General features: G+C 40.2%; 1 protein-coding gene across 1 annotated transcript in view; it reads right to left on the bottom strand.

The window, feature by feature from the left end:
• Positions 1-12,645, bottom strand: part of NEK11 (NIMA related kinase 11) — a 158,448-nt gene extending 145,803 nt beyond the window's left edge. Inside the window, 2 exon segments of the mRNA XM_082625195.1 lie at positions 9,716-9,981; positions 12,528-12,645. Of these exon segments, the coding sequence (XP_082481321.1) occupies positions 9,716-9,885 (170 nt within the window). The 5' untranslated portion in view covers positions 9,886-9,981; positions 12,528-12,645.
• Between the last annotated feature and the right edge of the window lie 14 nt (positions 12,646-12,659).

The raw sequence follows: 12,659 nt of genomic DNA, 5'->3' as shown, positions 1-12,659 counted from the left end.
TCGGCAGGCGGACTCTCAACCACTGCACCACCAGGGAAGCCCAAACAAACTTTTTCCCCAGGAAAATCTGCTCAAGATAATAAAGTAAGCCAGAAACTAATTTTAACCTGAGAGTTTTCTGCCTTCTCATTTCTTTGACGATTAACTTATAGATGAATCTCATTTTCCAAGTTATTTAAAGGTGGATGGTATCACAACTCAAATTTTCAGCTCAAAATATTAGAAAGGTGGGTACTAGCCAAAACTGCCCATACCTCCTCCCAGGTCAGTGCACGTGTCAAAAAAGGAAATGGACCAGGTTCAGAAGGGAAAGGACTGGGAAAAGAAGATGCCCCTCAGATGGTCCTGCAGGAACAAGTGACAGTACAGGGAACTGCCCACTGTGTGGCAGGCCCAGCACTGGTTGGCTTGTCCCGCCAAAAGCTGTTGGAGGAAAGGATCTCCCAAGAAGGCCGCTTGAATAGAACCAAGAACAAGAAGGGCTAGTTACAAATTATACTCAACGGTGTCATGCTTGCTTTGGCATCAGGAAACTAAAGTTAGCCTGAAAAATATTGGATTTGGTCATCGAGGTTCCTCTGGAATCTATCAAAAATCACCTCAGTCTTTGCTATAACACATCTTGCTGGAAGAAAAAGTCCTTTATTTGTTAGGGGATAAAAACTTGAACTGTCCTATGCCCATAAAGTTTTGTTCTTGCATTTTGTACTTTCATCCTTAAAGTATTTTGTTTTATTTATTGAATAAATGAGACAAAAATCACATTTAAAGTAATAGGCTTACACAAATCTCCTGTTTTTAAAACTTGGGGTAGTCAACAATGACAATGTAAAGGGACCAGCATATCCAATTACATTTAAAAATTATTATTTACTAAAATAGCTTAGATATTCCTCTCCCCATCTCATACACTTATGAAGAATAACATTCCTTATTTCCTGGGGGTATTATTCAGTGTTAGCAAAACGATTAACTTCCCTACTCACAAATCCACCAAAACAATACATTAGAAGAATAGAGTGGGATAAGGAAAGAATTTAAACAACCAGTCTGAAAATCTAATAAATATACTACAGTAATTTATCTACACTCTTTTCCTGTCAACAGTCGTATTTTAAATAAATCACTTTTGTTTTCTTTCAAACAATAGTAATGTAAGAAAAAAGCATTTTAAAAAAGGCTTTTTGTTGCTGTTGTCTTCCTTCTAAATGCTTCTTGGTGATTCAGTCTTCAAGCAGGCTTGTTTGGCCCCCTGCCCAAGCCAAAATGAAATGGAGGGTTTCCCTGCATCCTACTCATCCTAAAATATTTTATTTATTAGTCATCTCTCATCCGTAAGTATTAAAAACTAGATAAAAAGCTCATTGCTTCTTTTATGCTAATACATGCAGCCAAGCAGCCTCAGGAAGATGTAAATCATTTACCCCAGAATGTCAACCTCATTACCATGATTGAGGTAAGTCAGTGTGCACCCCGCCTTCTCTTCTTTCCTTTTCCCTTCCAGCTCCCAACCCTTACATGTTGCAAAATTGCCAGAAGCTCAGAGGCTTGAGTTACTGCAGACCAAGAAATGGCAAAGCCCAAAGTGAAGTCTAAGTTCAAACTTACCCTGTCCGGATTTACCTAGGTGGAACCTATACACAATATCCTCCAGAACATGAACTATTTTAAAAGAGATTTTAAGATGCACTCATAAGCTCTATTAAAAGACTGAAGATTTTAAGGGGAAAAAGACATGATCACTACAATAAAAAAATGAAGAAAACTGTATTTTCTGGTAGGGAAAAATAGAAAGAAATCATTAGTTCCCTCCAAATTGCCTTCATAACTCTCCACTGCATAAACCAATGAATCCTATTAAATTAACTCAGCCCACTCAATAACCCAATTCTACCATCACAGATACCCACTGGGGAGAACTCCTGTTAATACTATAGAAATAACAGCTTTAATAAGAGTGCAGAGAACAGGCTCAAAGCTGGACTCATTAAATCTACTGTTTTATTTAGAATGACTCAAAACTGAAAGGATATGTTAGAATAATTAAGTAAATCAGAGAGAAAATCCATAAATAGGTGTTAGTAGGTGCATAGGTGTTAGCAGGTGCAAAATATAAGCAGTAGCTATGCTGAAGACTATCTGCTATTAAATAGCAGAAATTACTGTCACATTCTGAGTCACTGAAAGCTGTTTCAAATATTATAAAATCTATGCATTCTAGTTAAGAACTATTACTCATTTTTAATTATTTTTGACACTGGCAGGCTACTATAATCAATTTATTAATTCTCTAAGAGGAAATAATGTCCTTTTTTGTAAACAGTGAAAACCTATACACAGAAAGGGAGGCTTTTTAATTTAGTTCATTCCTTATAATATGAAAACTGATTTCTCCATTTCTCAGTGTGTCAGAAATAAACTTGAAAATGGATGAAGTCCTTTTTCTCTAATTACAACTGAGCATCTGAGCAAATGTGGCCATAATCCATAACTGGCTCAAATATTCTTCAACTGAATGCACAGAATGCCCATCACTTCTCAGTGACTGGAGCTCAGTTATTCATTAGTTTTCCAGACTTATACCATTGACAGAAAGGATATGATGAAACAATCATTACATCAAATCTCTGAGGATGCAAAAAGGCACAATAGTTTTTTACTTCTACGTCAAAGAGAGCACCAGAATCTACATAGCCAACAAGAAGGAGCTAAATGATATTAAAGCCATATGGTGGACTATTATGCAGGCATTTTGTATGATGCTTTTAAGAATATTCGATAAGATGGGAAAATACTTAGTGTTTAGTGTTTTAGTGTTTCAAAAAAAAGATGCAAAATTATATATACACTGAATGGAAATGTTCTCCCATCCTTTTGCCTAGTTCAGTGGTCCTCAAACTGCAGTTCTCAGGCCAGCGGCAACAGCTGTTAGAAATGCAAATTCTCAGGCCCCACCGAGACTTGCTAAACCAGGAAGTTTGGGAGTAGAGCCCAGCAATCTGTGTTTTAACCTGCCTTCCAGTTCTGATGCCCAATAATGCGTGAAAAACACTGGCCAGTTCTTAATCATTCTTGAGGTCTCAGCTGAAACGGCATGTTCTCAGGGAAGCCTTGCCTCACCAAAGCTCATCCTGCCATCTTAGATAGGTCTGTTGTACCTATAGCAACCAAAACTTTTCTTTCACAATACTTAATGGCAGTTTGTAATTATTTACTTTTATGATCATACAACTAGTGTTTTTCTCTCCCACTAAAGCAGATACTCAAGCCTAGCTATACATTCAAATCACCTGGAAGCTCTCAAAAATCCAGATGCCTGGGGTGTGGCCCAGTTAAAACAGAACGTATTGGGGTGTGGCTCAAAGGTGTATTTATAATATTCTTATTTTACTGTTCAGCCACAATTGAGAACCACCCAAATCAAAGCTCCTTAGAGACCAAGTGACCAGAAAATGGGGACCAGATTTGTTGAATGAATATGTGAAGTTTCTTTTGTTTTTATTATGTGGATTTTTTTCAAGCTTGCCCATGGCATAAAATTCCAAATGTACAAAAAGGGTTCAATGAAAAGCAAGTCTCCTTCACTCCTCGTCCTCAATCTCTGAGGCAACCACCATGACCAATGCCATATGTTTCCTTGAAGATTAAATAAATGTCAGTGCTTACAGAAAAGACCAGAAGTTGGATGGCAGGATTACAGATCATTTTCCTGCTTTACGCACACCTGCACTTTTTGTAAAACATGTGCACATTACTTTCAATATTGGAAAAGGAGGTAGCCTAGGGTTACCTGTATGTATGTGCCTCTGGAGCTGTTCAGCAGACACACACTGGCACTGAGGGTCCCCAGGAAAACAGTCACTTGGAATGATATTCTGTGCTATGAAGAAGAGACCCTTTATCTGGCTAATCAAATAACTGTCTAAATTGTCCCACCTATTTTGTTTTAGTTATATTTTCACTTCTGATTAGATATTCAGCTTCTCCAGACTCACACCAGAAAACGGTGGAAAGGTACATGAAAGGAGATACTTATTCATTCTAGGCCCAGAATTAAGAAGTGGCATCCTGACTTATAGATTCATCTTAACTGAATTTGGTTAGCATAAGCCCCTCACCAAGACTGACCATCTCGAAGTATATTAAGATGAAAAGCTGAGGAATGGATCCTAATGTGGTGGCTTAACTATGGCTCTGTCCTTCAAAAGCCCTGACTCCCACCGCCCCACCCCTGTTGTTGGCTACTGCTCAACACAACACTTTGGAAATGGGCTGTAGGCCTGAGATGTCCTCAGAAGGGACTGGGCTAAGGAGAGCCATTTCGCTTTACAATACAGGACCCAGACTGTTGTGGGTTTTTTTATTACCTCTTTATAACTTTTCACCTCCTTCACCCTTAAGGTCTAAGGCCACTCTTCTCTTGCTGTCAGTGTGACTAATTCTATCAGCAGCCCCCAAACCCCTCTCCTCCATATTGTCTCCATGGCTGGGTGGGAAATCTGCTTGTTAGGACTTTTAAAAATCCACTCTAATACAAGCCCAAGAGCTCTCCTGGGAGGCAGGGTCCTAGGCCTCAGTGTGTGGGCTTGAGGACACTTCTCTAAGGAGTTGGTAACCTTTCCTATTTAAGATCCTCATGCTGGGAAGAAATGTCCTGTGGAGAGAGAAAGCATTTCCATGTTAACCATGTCGACCATATATAGGCAAAGACCAAAGTGTAGGTGCACAGTTAAGGGGGGAAATATTTACATATTACATGGACAGAACCAAGGGGGAAAAGAATGAAAGCTCTAACAATGTACAGATACCAGTAAGGTAATTACCGTAAGTAGCTAATAGGGAGCTGGGCAGTGGCCATTCTAACATCTCTAAGAGCAACCTGCCACACAGATGCTAAAGCACTGCACTGGCTGCTGGTTGTTTTACGTATGTTAATTCTGCCTCTCTTCTAGACTGGAAGTTCCTAAGGGCCAAGCCTTGTGTCCTATTGCTTCAGTTTCCTCTCTGGTACTCAGTCCAAAGCAAAGGTTTATTACATAAATTGTATTAAATACTTGAGTTGACAAACTAAAAGACTAGAGCAGAAAATCATCTTCACATAATGTTACTGTATATTAAGTGTGATGAAATTTTTTTAAAACCAGCATCCTATGCTGATAAGATTAATGTTGAAGTTCACCAACTGTGGCCATGACTCATTGGGTATTTTAATCATGTACAAATAATCATATAATTCAGGGTAAGCCTATTTCCTTAACATCTCTTTTCTATTAAATTACACACAGTATGCTAAGGGCCAAAGTAACTTACTAGCTTATCAAAATCTTGTAGGTTTGCTTAATAAAAAATTGACAGCTTACATATATATGGAATCTAAAAAAAAAAAAAAGTGGTCATGAAGAACCTAGGGGCAAGACAGGAATAAAGACGCAGACCTACTAGAGAATGGACTTGAGGATACGGGGAGGGGGATGGGTAAGCTGGGACAAAGTGAGAGAGTGGCATGGACATATATACACTACCAAATGTAAAACAGATAGCTAGTGGGAAGCAGTCACATAGCACAGGGAGATCAGCTCGGTGCTTTGTGACCACCTAGAGGGGTGGGATAGGGAGGGTGGGAGGGAGGGAGACGCAAGAGGGAAGAGATATGGGTATATATGTATATGTATAACTGATACACTGTTATAAAGCAGAAACTAACACACCATTGTAAAGCAGTTATACACCAATAAAAATGTTTTAAAAAACCTGACAGCCTGGGCCTCCCTGGTGGCGCAGTGGTTGAGAGTCCGCCTGCCGATGCAGGGGATACGGGTTCGTGCCCCGGTCTGGGAGGATCCCATATGCCGCGGAGCGGCTGGGCCCGTGAGCCATGGCCGCTGGGCCTGCGCGTCCGGAGCCTGTGCTCCGCAACGGGAGAGGCCACAACAGTGAGAGGCCCGCATACCGAAAAAAAAAAAAAAAAAAAAAAAAAACCTGACAGCTTAACAAAAATATAAAATTATGAGCTAGAATTAGAATAATCTTTAGGAATATGAGTTAACATTATCACACCTTCACATCCATTAGTCCAGAGTTTCCATAATTATGAAAGAAAATATTCCCAAATACTGTTTTATGAATTTCATGACCCAGAATATAATAAAGTAAAAACCTCTATCTCATTCACTAATCATTTTAAGCTTAATTTTATTCTACTGTGATAACTAAAAAAAGAATACCAGATATATATATATATTTTTTTTAATAAATTTATTTATTTATTTATTTATTTTTGGCTGTGTTGGGTCTTCGTTTCTGTGCGAGGGCTTTCTCTAGTTGCGGCGAGCGGGGGCCACTCTTCATCGTGGTGTGCGGGCCTCTCACTATCGCAGCCTCTCTTGTTACAGAGCACAGGCTCCAGACGCGCAGGCTCAGCAGTTGTGGCTCACAGGCCCAGTTGCTCTGCGGCATGTGGGATCTTCCCAGACCAGGGCTCGAACCCGTGTCCCCTGAATTGGCAGGCAGATTCTCAACCACTGTGCCACCAGGGAAACCCCAGATATTTTTATGCCAAAAAAAAACCCCTCTCTCGAAACATACATTAATCAAGTGTAATGCCTGTGGCCTTTTTTTTTTAATTCCATAGCGAATGCAGAAAGTTAATGAAAATGCAAAGGAATGTGGTATTTACATTGTAATTAAAATTCACAACATCATAGTATATGAAAAATGTTGATGGTAGAGTGGTGCCCTCAAGTGGCACGGTGATAAATTGCAACTGTCTAACGGGAAAGTTCTTTGATTAATTAAATCTAAAGTGCATATCGCCTGGACCTAGAGTTCACAGAGGCTGGTAACAAGTGTCCTACAGACCAGCTGGGGCTCACGGTCTACCTAAGTCCCTCCTTTAACAAGGGCACCACGGGGTAGTCTGGCATGTAAAGGTACCATACACTTTCCTTATTATCTCAGAAGTTTAGGGGTGTGTCTGCAAAACGTGAAGAGAGTCAGATCTACTCTGATCTGTTAAGGGAGCAGCATTCATAACATTACAGAAATCTTTTTAGAAGGTATTTTCTATCCAGCCCTTAACCAATATCCTAAGTTTGTGGCCTAGTATGTAAAGCAGAACTTAAAACCTTATCTAACCAAATTGCTTGAAGAATGGGTGGTACTTGTTGATGTGCTTTGATCACAAACCAAAGGTTCACCTGTCAACACTCTCAGGAAAGGATCCTAAAAATATGAGTTTAGTTTCCTGCCTCCGTATATGCATTAAACACAACAATCGCTAATGAGCTGCTGCCTTACACAGCTAAAAGGTCAACATTCTGAGGACCAGTTTTCTTCCGACAGCCATAGAGATATGAAAGAAGAGATATGAAAGAAGAGATGGCAACAGAAGCGTTACAATCTCAAGAAAGATCCTAGAAGAAGGTTTTAAAATCACATACCTGACATCACATTGCTTTGCTTGGGAGACTTTCCTCTCTTAAATGTGTAATGTAAAAAGAAAAGCTTCCATTTAGTAGAGAGTTCCAGTTGCAGTTATTGGGTGGTGTCTAAGAAAACTGAAGCTCAGATTAGGAACCTGCATAACCTTAATCTCAGTTAAGAACAAGACTGGCTTTACTTCCTGACCTGTTCACCTTCAAAGCCTGTGGTCTTAACCTGTGACACTGTACTGCCTTCCTTTGAGCATTCTAAGATTTTGTGGGCAGCCATATCCATGATTCTTCATGATTTCAGCAGTTCTAAAAGTCAAACGTCTACAAAAGTAGGCAGGTAGTGGAAAGCCGTAAGAAATGGTGAGGAGTGGCGGGAACGTGGTGAATCGGAGAGGAGTCCAGGGTCTGCCTAAAGAGGGCCGCTGCCTGCAGCTCCAGCCCACACTGGCTACACAGGCGGCAATGTTAGCAAATATTTTGATTTTTTTCAAGAGAAGATGAAAAGCTCAATTTTATGAAAGCGACCCATTTTTAAATACTGGCAACTAATTTAGATTTAAAAAGAAACAACTCTGCAAGCCAAACAAAGACATCTGAAAGTTGAATGTGACCAGTACGTAATATGTTGTAGAGATTCTGATGATGAATGATTCCTGTCCAAGAGATTTTAGACTAGACTTTTGGTATCAAATGATTTGTCAATTATCCTCACTATTGAATTTACTCTACACACCTAGGCTTCGTCTGCCATCTTCAGCTCAAGTCATACGTCCTGAGATGAGTTCAGGTACAGCGAAGGTCACTAACAAATCACTTCCCATTCAACTGGCCCCAGCCCCCTCATCTCTCTCATTCTCCTCCCACCTCCCTACACACACACACACCCATCACCTCAAGTCTGAAACTTTCAAGTTTGGTCTTCGTACATCTTATGTCACATCCCTTTAATCAACTTTTTTTTCCTATTCTCTTAAATTCTTCACATTCCTCATTAGTTGAAGAAACCAAAATTGGATACATTCTTTACATTATGATTTTTATAACTCTTGGGTCAGATTTAGGCCTTACTCTTAATGTTTCCATAAAGAGTCTCTAGTAATTTTCATAAATTTATCATCCTGTTCTAAACAGCTGGAAGAGTACCTCTAGGATTTAAGGTAAAAAACTACTCTTTGGTAGAAGTCATAAAGCATGTTCAGGACACCAGAAAAGTGCCAGCATTATTCCCATTCTTCACATAGGAATTTATCAAAAATTATGAAGTCTAGATAACTACTTTTTAAAATTCTGGACACAGAGACCATTTAAAAGGCTGATTTTTAAATAAAATAGTAGCGTCAGTAACATTTGCTTTTATAGTTCCTATGACATATTAAGAAGTAGAAAAGTTTATCACACCGATTTTAAACCCACAGTCCTATGGGCAAAAGCTGGAAGAATTTAGAGTAGCCTCAAAACCTCTGAATGAAAGAGTAGATTATGGGATGGAAATCTGTTCTTCTCAAGGGCTGATTTCTTGGATCACTCTTCCTTCTCCTTTCTCTTCCTCCTGTGTTTGACGTACAAGTTTCTTATCCTAACTTCAGCTCCAACTAACTTTTCACTGCAGCAAATTCAAACAACTTTAAGCTAAAAATGAAGATTCATCCTTATTTGTACGAGATGTACTGTCCAACAACATTAGAGTTTTTCTCTACTGTGAAAGTTTATAGGGTTTGATTAAAATAAAAGGAAGTAACAAGAGGGTCATCAATATAAGATAATTTTAGATGGGAGCCCCTGTGTGGTTTAAATGTCTAATTTGAGGGCTGTATGACTACAGACTTTGAAAACCTCCTCCATGGGAAAAAGCCAAGCAAAGTCAATACTGTATTTCCTTCAGTACACTCTATTCACCTCAAATGTGAATGACCATCGATTTGTATTTCCTAACATTTCTAAAAATGCAGCCATTATAAACAATTCTTATTTCCTCATTCAAGTCCCAATCAAGTTAAGTGGAAGCAAGGCTGTAATTGAGACTTTGGTACGCATAAAAATCTTACTTTCACATAATCTACCCCATTTCCCTACTCTAGGTCACTTGGGTACTTCACTCACCTGCTGAAATGCCTTTAAAAATCTCATCTGAAGACAATCATTCAAGGAGATTTTCTATCTCTTACTAAATTCTTACTTTAATGCAAAAAGCAAAGTAAACAGTACCCCGTGTTTTTAATCAGCTAAGAGCTGCACACACACAGCAGCCAACTCAAGATTTGCATGAAGTATTTTTTACTTACAATTCCTCTCCTTGTTTGGCTTTCTTGTCTGACACTAAATAGACGGTTCCAAAAGTTCCACTGCCAAGTTTCTGTTGAAGTGTGTATCTTCTTGCGATCAAGGGCTTTGGACACGTGGAAACAGCTATTGATCCACTCACACACTTAGCAGCCTCTTGGAATTTCAGCATTGCTCCAAACAAGAGAGAACTGTTTGCTTATCGAAACTCAACATGCAAGTCTCCTAGGAGATGGTCAAATGCATCCAAGTAGTGTCGGTCAATGCCCTAAAGAGGAAAAATCCAGTGGTCAGGTTTAACGGGTGCTGAACTATTCCTAACAAAAAGTGTAAGTTTCTGACAGTGATACCTGTACCTTGATTAGTGGACTAAGCAACCCAATATTGGTTAACTTTAATTGAGAAAATGTTAAAAGGTAGAGAGATACTGCAGATTCCAATAGAAGGCAGTCTTTCACAAAAACAGAGCCTTCCCTCAGGCATCTAAATTTGGCAAAACTGAGTAACAGTCAAATTTCCCCAAGTTCTTAGATGTATATATGTTTTCCAATCAATAATCTGTTTAAGATTTTATACTCCCTACCTACTTTTTAAAAAACATCCAAGTACAAGAACTTTATAATTTCCTAAAATCTACATATCTGCATCAAGCTTTATGTATTCTTTCTTCCCACCTTACGTCTATTTTGATTAATAAATGGTGAGTTAGGATTAAACCAGAAATTAGCACGTTGCTGGTTTCTTTCGATTTTTTTTCTGTAGACTTTAAACAATGATATTTGCATTTATTAGATGTGAAGAGGGATATGGATTCGAAATGAATTTTTTCCCATCCTAAGCAAATTCTGATCCAGTTTCTGAAGTTTTTTATTATGCACACTGTGTATAGAGTAATCTCCCTGGATTGGAAACAAGAAGTGTCACAAATGCAGTTCAAATCTAAAATTGTATTTTAATGTTAGCTGAACATAAATTTGTTATAGGTAAATCTGTAATTCCTCAAAAAGCTATAAATGTACAGCAGAATTATGAAAGGCAGGACTGTTTCATATGAGTATGTGATGTGCATGGTAAAGTCACTTTTATTTCATCAAAATGTAAAATGTTTTGTTAGTAATTATGAAAAGTGGTTTTATTTTAAATCTGTAAGAAAAACATGATTTTAATAACTAATGAGAACAGACTGTGTAGTACAGGGAACTCTATTCAATGCTCTGTGGTGGCCTAAATGGGAAGGAAGAGGGGATATATGTACACATGTGGCTGATTCACTTTGCTGTACAGCAGAAACTAACACAACATTGTAAAGCAACTATACTGCAATTAAAAAAAAAAAAGGAAGGAAAACATGATTTTAAATTGAAGACTGTGCTCTGGAGTCAGGTCAGTCCATATTCAACAATTCCAAAGCTATAAGATAAAAACCTATTGTGCATAATGACAAAACAAGATGCTATCTGTGTACTTTGGGGTACATGGCCAGCGGGCTTCAGCATGGTGGTGGCCAATTACAAATATCCTTGGAACAGAACATAAACAAGGAAATGTCTATTTACAGCATTTCCCTTCTTGAAATAATGTATTAATCAGTTAAGTTTCACCTAATGCCAGTGAGAAGGAAAACTAGTAATCAGAGAAGGAAGGAAAGGAGGGAGGGAGGGAGAAACCAAATCACCTAAGTGGCTATGTGATCACGACAATACTAAAACATCAGCATTGGGTTGGAACTTCAGAGCTGGGGCCCATATGTCAAAATACCTGAATTATGTGGATTATCAAGATTACAGAAAATATTAGTGAAATCTACTGCTGAAAAAACAACTCGAGAGCAGGGCTCCCAATGTGTCTTTGTGTGCTTCCTCTGATCACATAAAAGTGATGCTTTCTGGCCAAATTAAGCTGTTAAGAAAAATGTATGGACTCATGGCCTTTTCATCTGTACAGGACCCTTTCAGTAATCCTCCTTACTGGAGATAAAGGTCCCTGTCTAGGGAAGGTCAGAATAGTTCTGAGAAGTCCAACTTCCCAGGGGCTCTCATTTGTAAATGAGCGTTTAAGCCCAGCAGTGTCTAAGCAATGTGGCAAGGCTACAGAGTACCTCGGGACTAGGCTCCCTCTGGCCCAGCCTCCCAGTCGCAGCCCGGCCGCCCCCTCCCCAGACCACTCAGTCTCCTCAGTATGACCACAGAGCCACCCGAGAACTGGTAAGCGTCCACTCGCCCCCACCTCACAGAGGTTGTGAAGGAACCTGAGCGCAAGGAACACGCCTTCTTTATCTCTGTGCCCTCGGTGCCTGGCACACAGTAGGTTTTCAGTAAACCCTGTTAGGGCAGATAAGCGTCCAGCAGACCAGCTTGCTGCCCAAGGTGGGCGGGGGGGGGTGTATGTGGTGGGAAAGGGAGAGACGGTTCACAAAGCTGCACGTTGACCCTTAGGGGTGGAACTGTGTGGCTGGGGGCACAGACAGGGAAGGACAGTGTTTACCAGTCTCCTCCTAGGTAACAACAAACAAGAGGAAGCAGATCTGACACCGGATTCTGCTAAAGTAAGAATCTAACCTTAAAGATAAACCTTAACCCTAAGGTTAAAAGAATAATTCCTTGCCTCAAGTATTTTAAATTTACATTTTCGCAAGGCGGGCTAACACAAACGGAGGAGGCACAAGTCACACATCCTCCCGGGACGGGAGCAGCTCCGGGAGGTAAGAGCCGAGGGAAGTGAGGAAGCGTGGGCTCGGAGGCCCCGAGAGGCGGCCCTGAAACCATCACCTTCCCGGCGCCGGGAGCCCGCGAGCCCCGAGGAGCCTCCGCGTACCTTTCCGGGTGAAGGGCGAGGGGCGGCGGCGCCGCGCGCGCCCAAGGGCCAGCCAGTAACCCGGACGCCGGAAGAGCCGCCTCAAATTCTTGCAGCGGCGCCAGCGAAACTCGGGACCTAGGTTGCGGGGGC

This window comes from Mesoplodon mirus (assembly GCF_964341445.2).
Source record: "Mesoplodon mirus genome assembly, chromosome: 6".
Taxonomy (NCBI): Eukaryota; Metazoa; Chordata; class Mammalia; order Artiodactyla; family Ziphiidae; genus Mesoplodon; species Mesoplodon mirus.
Note: the sequence above shows the minus strand (reverse complement) of the source record. Positions and strands in the feature narration are given on the sequence as shown.